The 12,355-nt window shown below is 41.7% G+C and overlaps 1 protein-coding gene across 1 annotated transcript in view; it reads left to right on the top strand.

Annotated features, from left to right (window-relative positions):
- The window catches only part of tex11 (testis expressed 11), a 120,386-nt gene that overhangs the window by 25,275 nt on the left and 82,756 nt on the right, over positions 1-12,355 (top strand). Inside the window, exons 6-9 of the mRNA XM_067996730.1 lie at positions 3,357-3,476; positions 6,410-6,490; positions 9,311-9,396; positions 11,817-11,874. Of these exons, the coding sequence (XP_067852831.1) occupies positions 3,357-3,476; positions 6,410-6,490; positions 9,311-9,396; positions 11,817-11,874 (345 nt within the window). The remainder of the gene's footprint in view (positions 1-3,356; positions 3,477-6,409; positions 6,491-9,310; positions 9,397-11,816; positions 11,875-12,355) is intronic.

Consider the following 12,355-nt stretch of genomic DNA (forward strand, 5'->3'; position numbering starts at 1 on the left):
CTACCTTGTATTTTGGGCTCTCTTCTTCTGCAAGGGGACACGACACACCTATGAGTCTGTAAGGCATGTGTGCATCTGTTGGATGCAGTGCATTTGGTGAGGGTGACTATCAGGCAAGTGCATCATGAGTGCCACTGGCATGCATTTGAGGACATGTGCTGAGGTGGGGTTACATTGGATAACGATTGGGGTGAGTGGCAGTGGTGGATGGAGAAAGGGGGAGGTGTGTAGGCGCATAGAAAGGGAACAATGGGTACTGATGAAACTTGGATGGCTGTGAGGAGTGATGTGATGAAATACGCTTGGCAACACAGTGATGGGGGGGGTGCACTACAGGATGTAGGTGAATCTGCAGCTCACCTTTCCTGACCTGGTTAGGTCATTAAACTGCTTCCTGCACTGGATCCAGGTACAGGGCACTATACTCCTGCTGCTGACATCCTCAGCCACCTCTAACCATGGTCACAGCAGCAGGTTTCTTCTTGCCACTTTTGGGGAACAGGACCTCCTTCCCTGCCCTCACTGCACCTAACAGTACATCAAGTGACTCCTCATTGAAGTGGGGCACAGCCTTTGACCTTCCTGAGTCCATATCTTAATTTTTCCCTCTCTCCTAAAATGCTTCCAACTCCTCCAAATTCCATCTGTGCATTGGCCCTTTAAATAGTCGAGGTGAAATCTTGTCATGCGGGTGCACATCACGCCCGCTCACGCACATTGGAGACGCGAAACCTGGAACTAAAATGATAACGAGGCACCCATGTTGAAATTGGACATTCCCATGATCTTTCGTGTTTCGCACCCACAGCTCACATCTCTCCTCTGGGTTATTATCGAGCCCAACATCCCCCTGTGATGAAGACAGTCAGACAGAGCGAGCATTGGGGTTTGCATCTCTGGCAGGCTTCCCACAGATGCAGGATACCATAGATTACACGCATGTGGCAATCAGGGCAGCCCTCCGCTCCACCCCGCCCCGACCAGCCTGGAGCATTTGTGAACTGCAAGGGCTTCCACTCCATCAATGTGCAGCTCGCTGTAACCATAAAAGTAACCATGCAGGTGTGTGCACAATTCCCTGGGAGCTGCCATGATGCCTTCATACTGTGGCAGTTGAATATTCCCACAATGGTTTTACCTAGGACCAACCTGACAGGATGGCTGCTTGGGGACAAGGGATACCCCTTTCAACCGTGGCTCATGACACCTCTGAGGAACCTGCCACTCAACTGCAGGAGAGGTACAATGCCAGTCACATCACCACACGATGCGTTATCGAGTAAACCGTAGGAATGCTGAAGTTAAGGTTCAGGTGCCTTAATAGATCCAAAGGTTCTCTGCCGTATTCGCCAGCCATGGTGCCACGAATCATTGTTACATGCTGCTTCCTACACAACATAGCGCAGCAAAGAAGTCTGGAGATTCAGGATGAAAAAGGCGCTCATGACTCCTCATCAGATGAGGAGAACAATGTTAATGGAACCAATGGTGACCCGGACGCACAGCCACCGGAATATATTGCTGCCTGTGACGCAAGGGATGCTTTAATAGCACAAAGGTTCAGTTAGACAATGTCAACTGCACCATTGTTGCACCACCAACCACACCCCCTCGCACAAGCAGTCATGTGACCCTCAATGCACCGATCCAACATCCCACAACTTGAGAGACTCAAATAATTCCTCCACCTTCCACACTCATTAAATTAAAATTGACAGTGAAGTCTGCATTCAGTAATGGTAGACAGTAAAATGGTATGACTACCAAATTTTTAATGGTGAACAAATTAATTGGATTAACAAAAAGAAAATGTGACACCCATGTGTTAACCCTCTGTGAGCTGTATATTCTTTCTCTTTTTATGCCTACCACTTCTATGTAGTGCTGTCCCTTTGCTGAAGTTCAGAAACTGGTTAACCTCTGATGGTTAGGTGGCATTGCTTGACCCATTGTTGCATGACTACATATGCTCAGCCAGTTACTATTTACAAGTTTCATAAGTTTAAACTTTTGTTCTTACTCTGAACCACACTTGAAGAATGTGAAGTTTATGATGATAGCTTGCAGGCTTGTTTTTGACTGTGCTGACCTCTGTTCTCACTGCTCTAGAGTTCAGGTAACTTCCTCTGGACCTTACTGAATGTTACTTGTAGAAGGGCAGTGCTGTATGCTGGACTCATGCCGAGGCTGCTCTGTTTTCCTCCTACTTGGTTCACGTTAAAGAGAGTACAGGTACTAAGAGTGACTGGTATCGGTTCAGCTGTACCTCAGCTTGGAATCAGAGCCTTCAAGAGAGAAAAGGAGGAAGAAATAATTAAAAATACATTTAGTGAGGTACTGAAAAGTTGCAGGAGCCTTTGGAAATGTATCCCAACAGTAGTCACTTTCTTCTGGAGAGGGAAGGAAATTGGAAACATAAAAACTGTGGTTGGAAGTAATAATTGCATTTCCTCCCAGCCCATACCCTCCCAACCAACCTTGTATTCATTAGCCATATAATTTAAAGCTTTTGCTTTGTGGTGGCAGCCATTTCTAATTGTCAGCTGTAGTGTGAAAAATTGGTACCTCCAGATTTTTCTAACTTATTTTGGGAGTAAGATATTTCATTTTAATATTTTGTGTTTAGACAGAGAATATCAGCTGCCTATATCCATGTTATTTTTTCATTATCTTCCACATTTGGGATTCTTCTCACTCTGCTCCAGATGGCAAGCCAATGTGGAGGGTTGTTGTATCTGGAAAAGCAATGGGAAGCTTGCTGTTGGCCCTGGCCAAGAGGGTATTGTTAACCTGCTTCACGCATTTATTAACAGCAGACTGAGAGAAGCGAGAAATGTCCTCTGTAGCACCTTGGAAAGATCCTGAGGCAAAAACGTTGAGAGCCGTGGTTACTTTCAATGCCACTGGCAAAGCATGGGCCACCTGGCCCGGAAGACAGTATGTCTTGTTGCAGGAGGCTGCAGAGGTCTGCAACTCCCTGCCCAGAGAAGTTAAAGTTCCCCCTCAAGTTTCAATTCTGTAATCTCTTGCTGATTTACAAAGTGTCTCCTTTTCATGCCAGCTGACAAGCAAATTCTAGTGGGTGACTCTTATTTCAGGTTTTATTTACCATTCTGATCCTGACTGTTACTATAGGTTAAGATCACTGGCAGAAATATGCTAGCTTGGGTAAAAATGACATTCAAGAGTGGTGTATAAATATGCATATGAATAAAAATGTTCTGTAGATGCAGTAGTGTGAGAACTCCTTTTAAAAATTCTGTCTATTGCAGGTGTTTAAGATCAAAGATTTGAATTTCCTGATAGAAAGATTGTAACACTGTGTATCTTCCCCCCCGCCCCCCCCCCCAACCCAGAGTTTGGAGATGTTGTATGCAAGGTTAATTGCTGGATATGATGGCCAATCAGATGTAAATGCTCTTAAGAATGATGTGGAAAAGGACCTTTTCAAAGTGCATTCCTATCAGGCAGAATCAGTATGTGTATATCTTGAACTACTACATTTATAACATAGAGTTAATTTTCTGCCAGACTGTGTCACTATTTCTTGTGGGACTTGTCACCATAGTCTTAACCAGGTGGGTTTGCCAGAGTCTTCAGAAATGGTTGGTAGCTTCTTGGCAAGTGTGGACAAACACTTGACTCCTGACTACCCTGGCATGCCTTTTATATAATACCATGTAAAGCATGACATGATGTAATTGTGATGCTTCTAAAGAGCCTTCCAACCTAAGGGTTAGACAGTCAATCACATCTCAGTGATGCCATGGCGCAGCAGCTCGTGCAGCAATCATTGGGAAGGGACGCTTTCACCAACAACATCTGCCAGAGTGAGGTTTGCTACCTCTCTGCAGATGTTGGTCCGTGGGCGGGAGGGCACAGAGCACAGCTTGAGCAGCCCGACCTGCCTGGCATCCATTTGGTTCCCTTTTCCTTTGTACTTATCAGCTTGAAGGAGTCCTGGTGGCAAACCCTCTGGTGCCAATAAAAGGAGCTTGAGGCAAAGTAAATAAATACCTGAACCTGGCACAAAGGCTAATGAAAGCCTAAATGCAATCTGGAAACAATAAATAAAGTGTATGGGCCTTTTAAATGGCCGAGCACCTACATGTTTGTCTGAGGCCATGTCTCCTAGCATGCTGGAGACTCGACATCCAATATGCCTCTAAACCCTCCCTGCCCCCGTCTGCATACGCTAATGAAGCTCCTGCCTGCTTTGGGAAAAAGCTTCAGACACTTGCCCTAGGCCTGACCAAAAGATAGAACAGAGCCTTAAACAAGTAGGAATCTGGCGGAACTGATTTTTGCTGGATTTCCATACCTCTGCCATCCCACTAGCACCCCAAATTGGGGCAGTAGTGAGAGGAAAATTGTCCCCATGAAGTGTGACTGAAAAATCCTGACACAGGAAATATGATTAATATGTACAGGAAGTGCACATGGAATTACTTAAAATGTACAGCACAGAAACAGGCCATTTGGCCCAACAGGTCCATGCCAGTGTTTATACTCCACACCAGCCTCCACCCACCCTACTTCATCTAACCCTATCAGTATATCCTTCTATTCCTTTCTCCCTCATGTGTTTATCTAGGTTCCCCTTAAATGTATTTGTGCCAATCACCACAACTACTCCTTGTGGTAGTGCGTTCTAGCCACTGTCTGGGTAAATAAGTTTCTCCTTAATTCCCTATTGGATTTATTAGTGACTATCTTCTATTTATGGCCCCTAGTTCTGGTCTCCCCCCACCCCCCCAAGTGGAAACATCTTCTCTACATCTACCCTATCAAACCCTTTCATAATCAGGTCACCCCTCAATTTTCTCTTTTCTAGAGAAAAGAGCCCCAGCTTGCTCACTCTTTCCTGATAGATATAGCCTCTTTGTTCTGGTCATCCTAGTTAAAAAAATTTTTTGCACTTTCTTCAGTGCCTCTATATTCTTTTAATAATATGGAGACCAGAACTGTTCACAGTAATCGAAGTGTGGTCTAACCAAGGTTCTGTACAAGTTTAACATAGCTGCTCTGCTTTTCAATTCTGTCCCTCTTGAAATGAACCTCAGTGCTCGGTTTGCTTTTTTTTTGGCCTTATTAACCTGCATTGCTACTTTTAGTGACTTGTGTATCTGTACCCCCAGATCCCTCTGCTCCTCTACCCCATTTAGACTCTTATTATCCAAGCAGTATGTGGCCCCCTTATTCCTCCTACCAAAATGTAATACCTCACATTTATCTATATTGAAATTCATTTGCCAATTACACACCCATTCTGCAAGTTTATTAATGTCTTCCTGAACTTTGTTGCAGTCTTCCTCAGTATAAACATACTCCCTAATTTGGTGTCGTCCGCAAATTTTGAAATTTTACTTCCGATTTCCGAGCCCAAATTGTTTATGTAAATGGTGAACAGCAATGGTCCCAGCACCGATCCTTGTGGAACACCACTTCTTACCTTTGCCAGTCTGAATAACTTCCTTTAACCCCTACTCTTTGTTTTCTGCTTTTTAACCAGCTTGCTATCCATTCTGCTACTTGTTCCCTGATTCCACATGCTCTGACCTTAGTCATGAGTCTACTATGTGGTACTTTATCGAAGACCTTTTGAAAATTGCCTAGAGTTCCCCTATGCTTCCTGATTTTATCTGTTTATGGTTCATTCCCCAATATTAGATCCAGCAGTGCTTCCTCTCTTGTTGGGCTTTTTACATACTGGGTAAGAAAGGAGTCCTGCACATATTGTAAAATCTCCATTCGCTGTACCCTTTTACCTACCTCTTCTTACCTCTTCTATGTCCTTTACTCATTTCACATACTTGCTTACATATTTCTTCCTCCGCCTCCTTTCCATTATTAGGTGGTCTATAGTATACCCTTATTAGCGTGATCGATCCCTTCTTGTCCTTTATTTCAATCCATATGAATTCTGTTTCTATCCTTCTGTTAGTTATGTCCCTTTTTTCTACTGCCATTATATTATCTCTAATTAGTACAGCTACTCCACCCCCCTTCTTCCTTCCCTATCATTCCCTATCATATGCAAGACTTCTTATTATGGTATAGATAGATATGTCTATAGAACACCTAACTCCACATGAGATTTGAATGTCAGAGTGGCCTACCTGTCGCTATTTGAAGCAAGTTCTGGGTGAGCTGATAGATGAAGTGCACAGAGTAAACTGAATTGGTATCCAAGAAACTTATTGTACTGGGAGTACAATTCTGTTGTCTCATCAAGAGACCTATAGTCCATGATCCAGATGGACTATAGGGGCCTTGCCAGCACTGAAGGTCTTCTGCTGAGGGAGGAAGAATCTTGGGTGAAATATAGTGGAACAAAAGACAAAATGTCACTGTAGTCAATATTCTATTTTGGTTTATACATTCTATTGACTCTTCTTTCTATTGTTAGGCTGTGGCTCAATGTGATCATAAGAATGCAGTGACTTGTATCCAACGCTGTAAAGATCTGCTACTCAGAATGCCTAAAGAGGTTTGTTAGTGTGTTTTAACATTTATATACTGGTTATGTTCACTGTAAAATGTCATTTGTGGCAATATTGCAATGGAATATTCAAATCCAGTTTGGATTGAGTGAAATTGGCTTTCAGCCAATGGTAGCTGTTGTTGTTTAGTTATTCCTCAGGACTTTATATTTGATTCAAGGTTGAGTCATCAGTATTGCTAACACAAAACCAAACATACCTGAAAGGAAAGTTTTCATACACATTCATCTCATAATGAAGTGACATTATAATTTGCTTACTAAGTGCACAGTGGGATACTGAACCCACAGCGAACATGTATTTTCTGGAATACTGCTGTGAGCCTCTTTGTAGCTATTACAGCATTTAATCTGCATGCACATAATCTTTCTGTAGATACCCCATAAATCTATCAAAATAATTATAAATCTGTGAGCACACTTTGATAGTACTGAAGTAATACAGATGGAAGCAGCCACTGGAACTTCAAAAAGGTCCTGTAAGCTGGCTATTACATCTATCAATATGACAAGAGCTGTTAACATAAAAAGCACCATTTACCTTGCTCAACTATCTCTGGCCATCATTTGATTCTGTTCTAGCATTGATCACCTTCCAGAAAATTAAATTCCCTTTTTAAAAAAAATCACAGAAGTTATTGTGTAGGAGCTCTCCAGATGGCTGGTACATAAATGCATCATGTGCTGTGGTACTGAGCTTTACAAACTGGTGGGTCCCACGTGCAAACCCTAGTCTGTTGAGTTTGCTCATCTCGTGTGGAGTGCTACAAAAATTGCCTCAGTTTCTCTGGGCTAGGGATGTGACAAAATCAGCTAGAGCCCCTACAATCGATCATTATTCAGCAACCCTCAGTGAAAAGTGCATGCATATGAATGTCAGATGAGAACAGGGTTAGGCATGGCCTTAGTGCACTTCACAGATGAATAGTCTGCTTGCACATACTGTCAAGGCTCACACATAAAGAGTGACTATTTGGGTAAATTATTAAAGGCTGCTGGTACTTACATAATTATACCCCAGCATGAATCACTGCCTTCAGGAGAAGATTACAGAAAAGGGGAGGAAAACAAAAGCTTTATAAAAATAGAAAAGTCTGAGAAACTTAAAATACTCATATGTAAAATATTCCAAATCTAACTGATGGCTGCATTCCACAGTGATGAATGGTGCATGGTGAAATCAGATCCACATAACACTATAGTACCTTCTGAAATGAATTGCATTGGTATTTTACAAAAAAAAACACAGACTTTGAAAACTGAAGATTAGGGCAACAGTGCCCTTTTAAAAATGTTTGGTTGATAGTTGAAACTTCACAACATGTTTGTCATAATTCAGACTCTTTCCTAATACTTTCTACCCCTGCTCAGCACATCAGTGCCCTTCCATAGGCAAGCACGCATTTTCTATGAACAAAAACTTGACCACCTGTGCAATGCATCTAGGATGTAGCGCACCAGGGAAGACAATGAACCCTTCTACTGTAGGTGCACTGGAACCTGTAACTCCTGATGTCTCCAAAATTGGTATAAAATAACACACCAACAGAACATATAACTTGGGTTAAAAACTACTAATTAGTTTTTCTTAAGAGATAGAAATAACACAGAAACAAAATGGATGACACAGCTTGATGTGCAGAATACTTTGCCGGGAATTTCCTCAGGTCTTCTCTTGCTTCACTGCCGTAACTTTAGTGGAAATCCTGTTTACTCACGGTGGCAGAGTGGGAGAAGCCCTGCGGAAATTTACGGTGTTCACCAGTATTTTAAAACCGTTCTAACAATAAAAGTTGCGGATCTTAGCTGTTTACTGTCGTAATCTTAATAACTTGGAATACATGTCCTTAATGAAAAGCTTTTATGTGAGAAAGACACTTCAGAGTCTTTCTTTAGCTTCTGGCCCATATAATAATACAGCAAGAAGGGAACTGGCAAGTGAGGACTACAATCTCCGTTATATATCTCTTTCTCCTTGATCCAGTCTAGTATAAGGAAAATGCAGATATAATTTACAATTAATCGCTAACCTACAATACAACACTCCTTGCAATGTAAAACCTGTCAAACAAGTTTAATTTACAAAGTGACAAGGTGGCCTCTTGGATATCAGATTCATAGTTCTTCATCTGTGGGTCTGTTAAATAGGAAATGCTATTTGGACATTTCAGATAATGGCTCTGACTTTCTTGCGTTGACCAACTCTCATTCGATCTGAAGAAGCAAACCATTTATCCTGACAAAATGCCGACTACAAGCAATCTATATAATAGTAAGGATGTGGATTTCTTCACCTTTCTCAAAACAAAGACAACAGACAAACTCTCCCTGAATGGAGTTGCTCCTATAAAAATATATAATGTAGAGATTCTTATGATGTGAAACAAGATGAATCCTCTGTGTCTGACAGATTGTCCATCAGTTTATATAGGGGCATTTATAAATTTCTAAATATGGTTCCCTATCTATTCATTTTAATGAACAGAAAATCATGGGCTGCACACGTGATTTCCAGATGTTTGCTCTGGTTGCCAGGAGTGCACAATTGGAAAATTTGCCCTTTAGTGTTCCTTAAAGTAGTTGATCAATAAGTGGTAGTGGTGGGAAATGGGAAATCCATAGATTCCAGATGGAGCCAAATGGACTTTTCTTACTTTGGGCTTTCTTATGTTATTATGAGACCTGAAGAATATGGAATTTATCCCACTTTTGGTTGTTTCCTTCTGGATAAAATTCAGTATTCTTTAGGTCAGTTTTTGTTTATCTCTTTACTGCGGTATCAGCATGGAGCTGAGTGTTTTGTTTTAGATAGGTTACTTGTCACTGCTGTGTTACAATTTCGGAGTAGAAACTTATCAGCAGAAGAAATATGAAGAAAGCGCTTTCTGGCTTAGGTAAGGACAGTTTATTTTACTACATTTGAAGGATTACCCACCAATGGCTCTTGTGACAAAGATATAAAATTTAATCCTTCTATAGTGTCATATGCGAGGAATTTCCTTGGGGTTTCTCCTGCTCCGCCGCCATAACTTTGGCAGACGTTCAGCAGAAATCTCATTTATGCATGTAAACAGGGTTTCTGCTGAACTTCTGCCAAAGTTATAGTGGCAGAATGGGAGAAGCCTCGAGGAAATTCCTGGAAATACTTTTTAGAAAAGTGGTGTCATAGTATGCAATTTATTTATGGAATGTGTTTATAAAATCAGATTATTAAAATGGGTTCCTGCAATGGCTCAGTGGATTGCAGATTATCCTGTGCATTATCACACTACATAATGTGAGTTGTGGAATCCTGCGTACTTGCCGCATGTGATGAAAGCTAGTAGCTACACTCCCAAAAGACTTCATGAATTTTTCATGCTAGAGCCCAATGACCTGCGTTCCTCTCCGGATCAGCTGTGGATGGATCTAACTTACTTTTCAGCCAGCTGTTTCCTGCTTCTCCTGAGCCATTTCCATCTGCTCTTGCTCACTTGAGTTCTATGTTTCACCCAGAGCTGTCCTCAAATTCATCATCTAAATATCCTGCTGCTTGCCAAGCTGAGATTGAGTGACGTGATGTGCTGTGAGATGCATGGATGCTCTTAGTCACAAAGCCCCCACCTCAACTTCTACTATTATACCTACAGATGGGAAGGAAAAAAAAAATCACAAATGTTCTCATGTAGCATTCTCCAAAGGTACTGGCATAGATCTATTGTTCAATACCTGTTTCAGTGTCAGTGAATGCATGACTCAATAGGATGGAGACTAACGGAAGGATGGATCGCTATCTCCTGCTTCCTTTTCAAAGTCCTGCCCCTGTGTTTGCCTGTTCCTCCAAAGTGGAGAGAAAATTCAGGTTTTCAGGTTCTCCACCAGTTCCTGTCCTCTCCCTTTTGTTACGTGCTCTCTTCTCAAAACCAGTGGCATGCATTGAGTAGTTGATAACGGTAGCACGACACGTATCAGGATGTTACCCATAGATGATGGGAAATCAGAACTGTGCATGATGTAGATGTTGTGCATAGAAGAAGTTGGTTGTGCAGTTGAGGTTCCTACTGGTGCCGGGAAAGGCAGGTGCTGGGAATTGTACAGTTTTGCCTAATGGACAACCACAAAAATGTAGCCATTATTGTAATGGGTGGGTAGAAGGGAACACCTTTACAGTAATAGTTGTGCACTACATTACAATTAGGTCACCGTATGGTCCCATACCTTCCCACTGCCCGTGAGGTCATTGAACTTTTTCTGGTATTGAATCCAGGTCCTCTGGACAGTGCCGCTGGCATCGACATGTTCAGTGACCTTCTACTAAGTCCCTTAACCGATGCTTCAGTTGACCCACCCATCGGGAGAAAGAGGAGATCCCTTTTCTGCTGCACTTGGTGGAGCAAGATTTCCTCGAAACGTGGCACCATGCTGCTGGCATGACCATTCACTGATATTTTCCTGTGCATCTTCCAGTAGCACAGCGATAAAATGAAAGTAACACAATTGCCAGTTTAAGCCTGGAGATACAGCTGGCTTCAGCAACAAGTCGGGAGTTTGCACCTCCTGACTTAAGCTGGGGTGCTGGGACGACATGAAAATTGGTCTCATGGGGTCTTGCTTTGATATGATATGACCAATATCCCTATCCATCACATACATCCCACTATTTTATGTATTTTTGCTTTTGTCAACAAAGAATTGAATTTGAAGCTCCTCCTCTCCCTATTGGCAGTGATGATTAAAAATAGCTGCCAAGAGAATTAACTCTTTTTGATCATTAAAATGTGAACAGTGGCACAGTAGACCACTAGAATTTATTTTAATTTTAAAAGCTTACTTTGATGGGGCTTCACACCAGCTTCTTTCAGCCTACAGCTGCTGCCCATCTTTCCTGGTTTCAGCTATTTCTTTTACATGATTTCTGATAGGTGATTGGCTGAAAATACTTTTTCCTATAAGTACCAGAAGTTGTGACTTGACACTCTATAATGATAACTGAAGAAAATCAGTTACTTGGAACAGCCCAATCATTGGTAACAGAACACTGCACATGGCTTAAAGTACAGGCAGCCCATTTGATGAATGCAATTCTTCCACATTTATGTTTGTGCTTTGAGGCAATACTTTGGTACATTGCATAAAACATCTCTCACCTAGTGTTTGCCCAATGTTCGTAGCTCTGAACCTTTGCACTATGTTTCCTTATACTACAAGGGTGAGCTTGGCTGGCCTGGTGGCATGCAGAGGATTTGAAGAAAGAAAGCGACCATACTGGGTAGATCATTTTTCTTTGTTATACCTACTGTTGATATTGCTCAAAGTGTGTTTTTTTTATCACTAGTCAGAGCTACGACATTGCAAAAATGGATAAAAGATATTCCCCAGGTTCTCCTGTGCAGGTATGTATAAGTGGTATTTGCAGATTTGAAGCAGCTTATAGTTTATCTGTACATGTGTTGATGTGTAATGAGTATATATAGTGTACAAAGGATTATGCAGATGTGTTAGGATGTTATAAAGTGTATGTAGAATCACTTAAGCTGGTAAGAGGTTTTTATATTCAATTACATTTCTCATACCATGGATAAAATAGAATATAAACGACTTAAATCGGGGGATGGTTCCTTTTTAAGGTCGGCTGTACAATCTTGTGTCTATAAAACTTCCTTTCAAGTCCTGCAGTTCTTTCTGATGTCTGTGTTAATGCACAATTCCATCGTCCATTTGTCATTTTATAAAACGGAGACTTAAATTTATTTCACAGCCCCGATTATAAGCCAACTTACCTGGTGGGAACAGGGCAGGGTAAGCAGTTAAAATTGCGAAAATCAACTTACTGCCCTGTTCCTGCAGGAAATGTGCCAACTGCTATTTTAACTC

This window comes from Heptranchias perlo, chromosome 15 (assembly GCF_035084215.1).
Source record: "Heptranchias perlo isolate sHepPer1 chromosome 15, sHepPer1.hap1, whole genome shotgun sequence".
Taxonomy (NCBI): Eukaryota; Metazoa; Chordata; class Chondrichthyes; order Hexanchiformes; family Hexanchidae; genus Heptranchias; species Heptranchias perlo.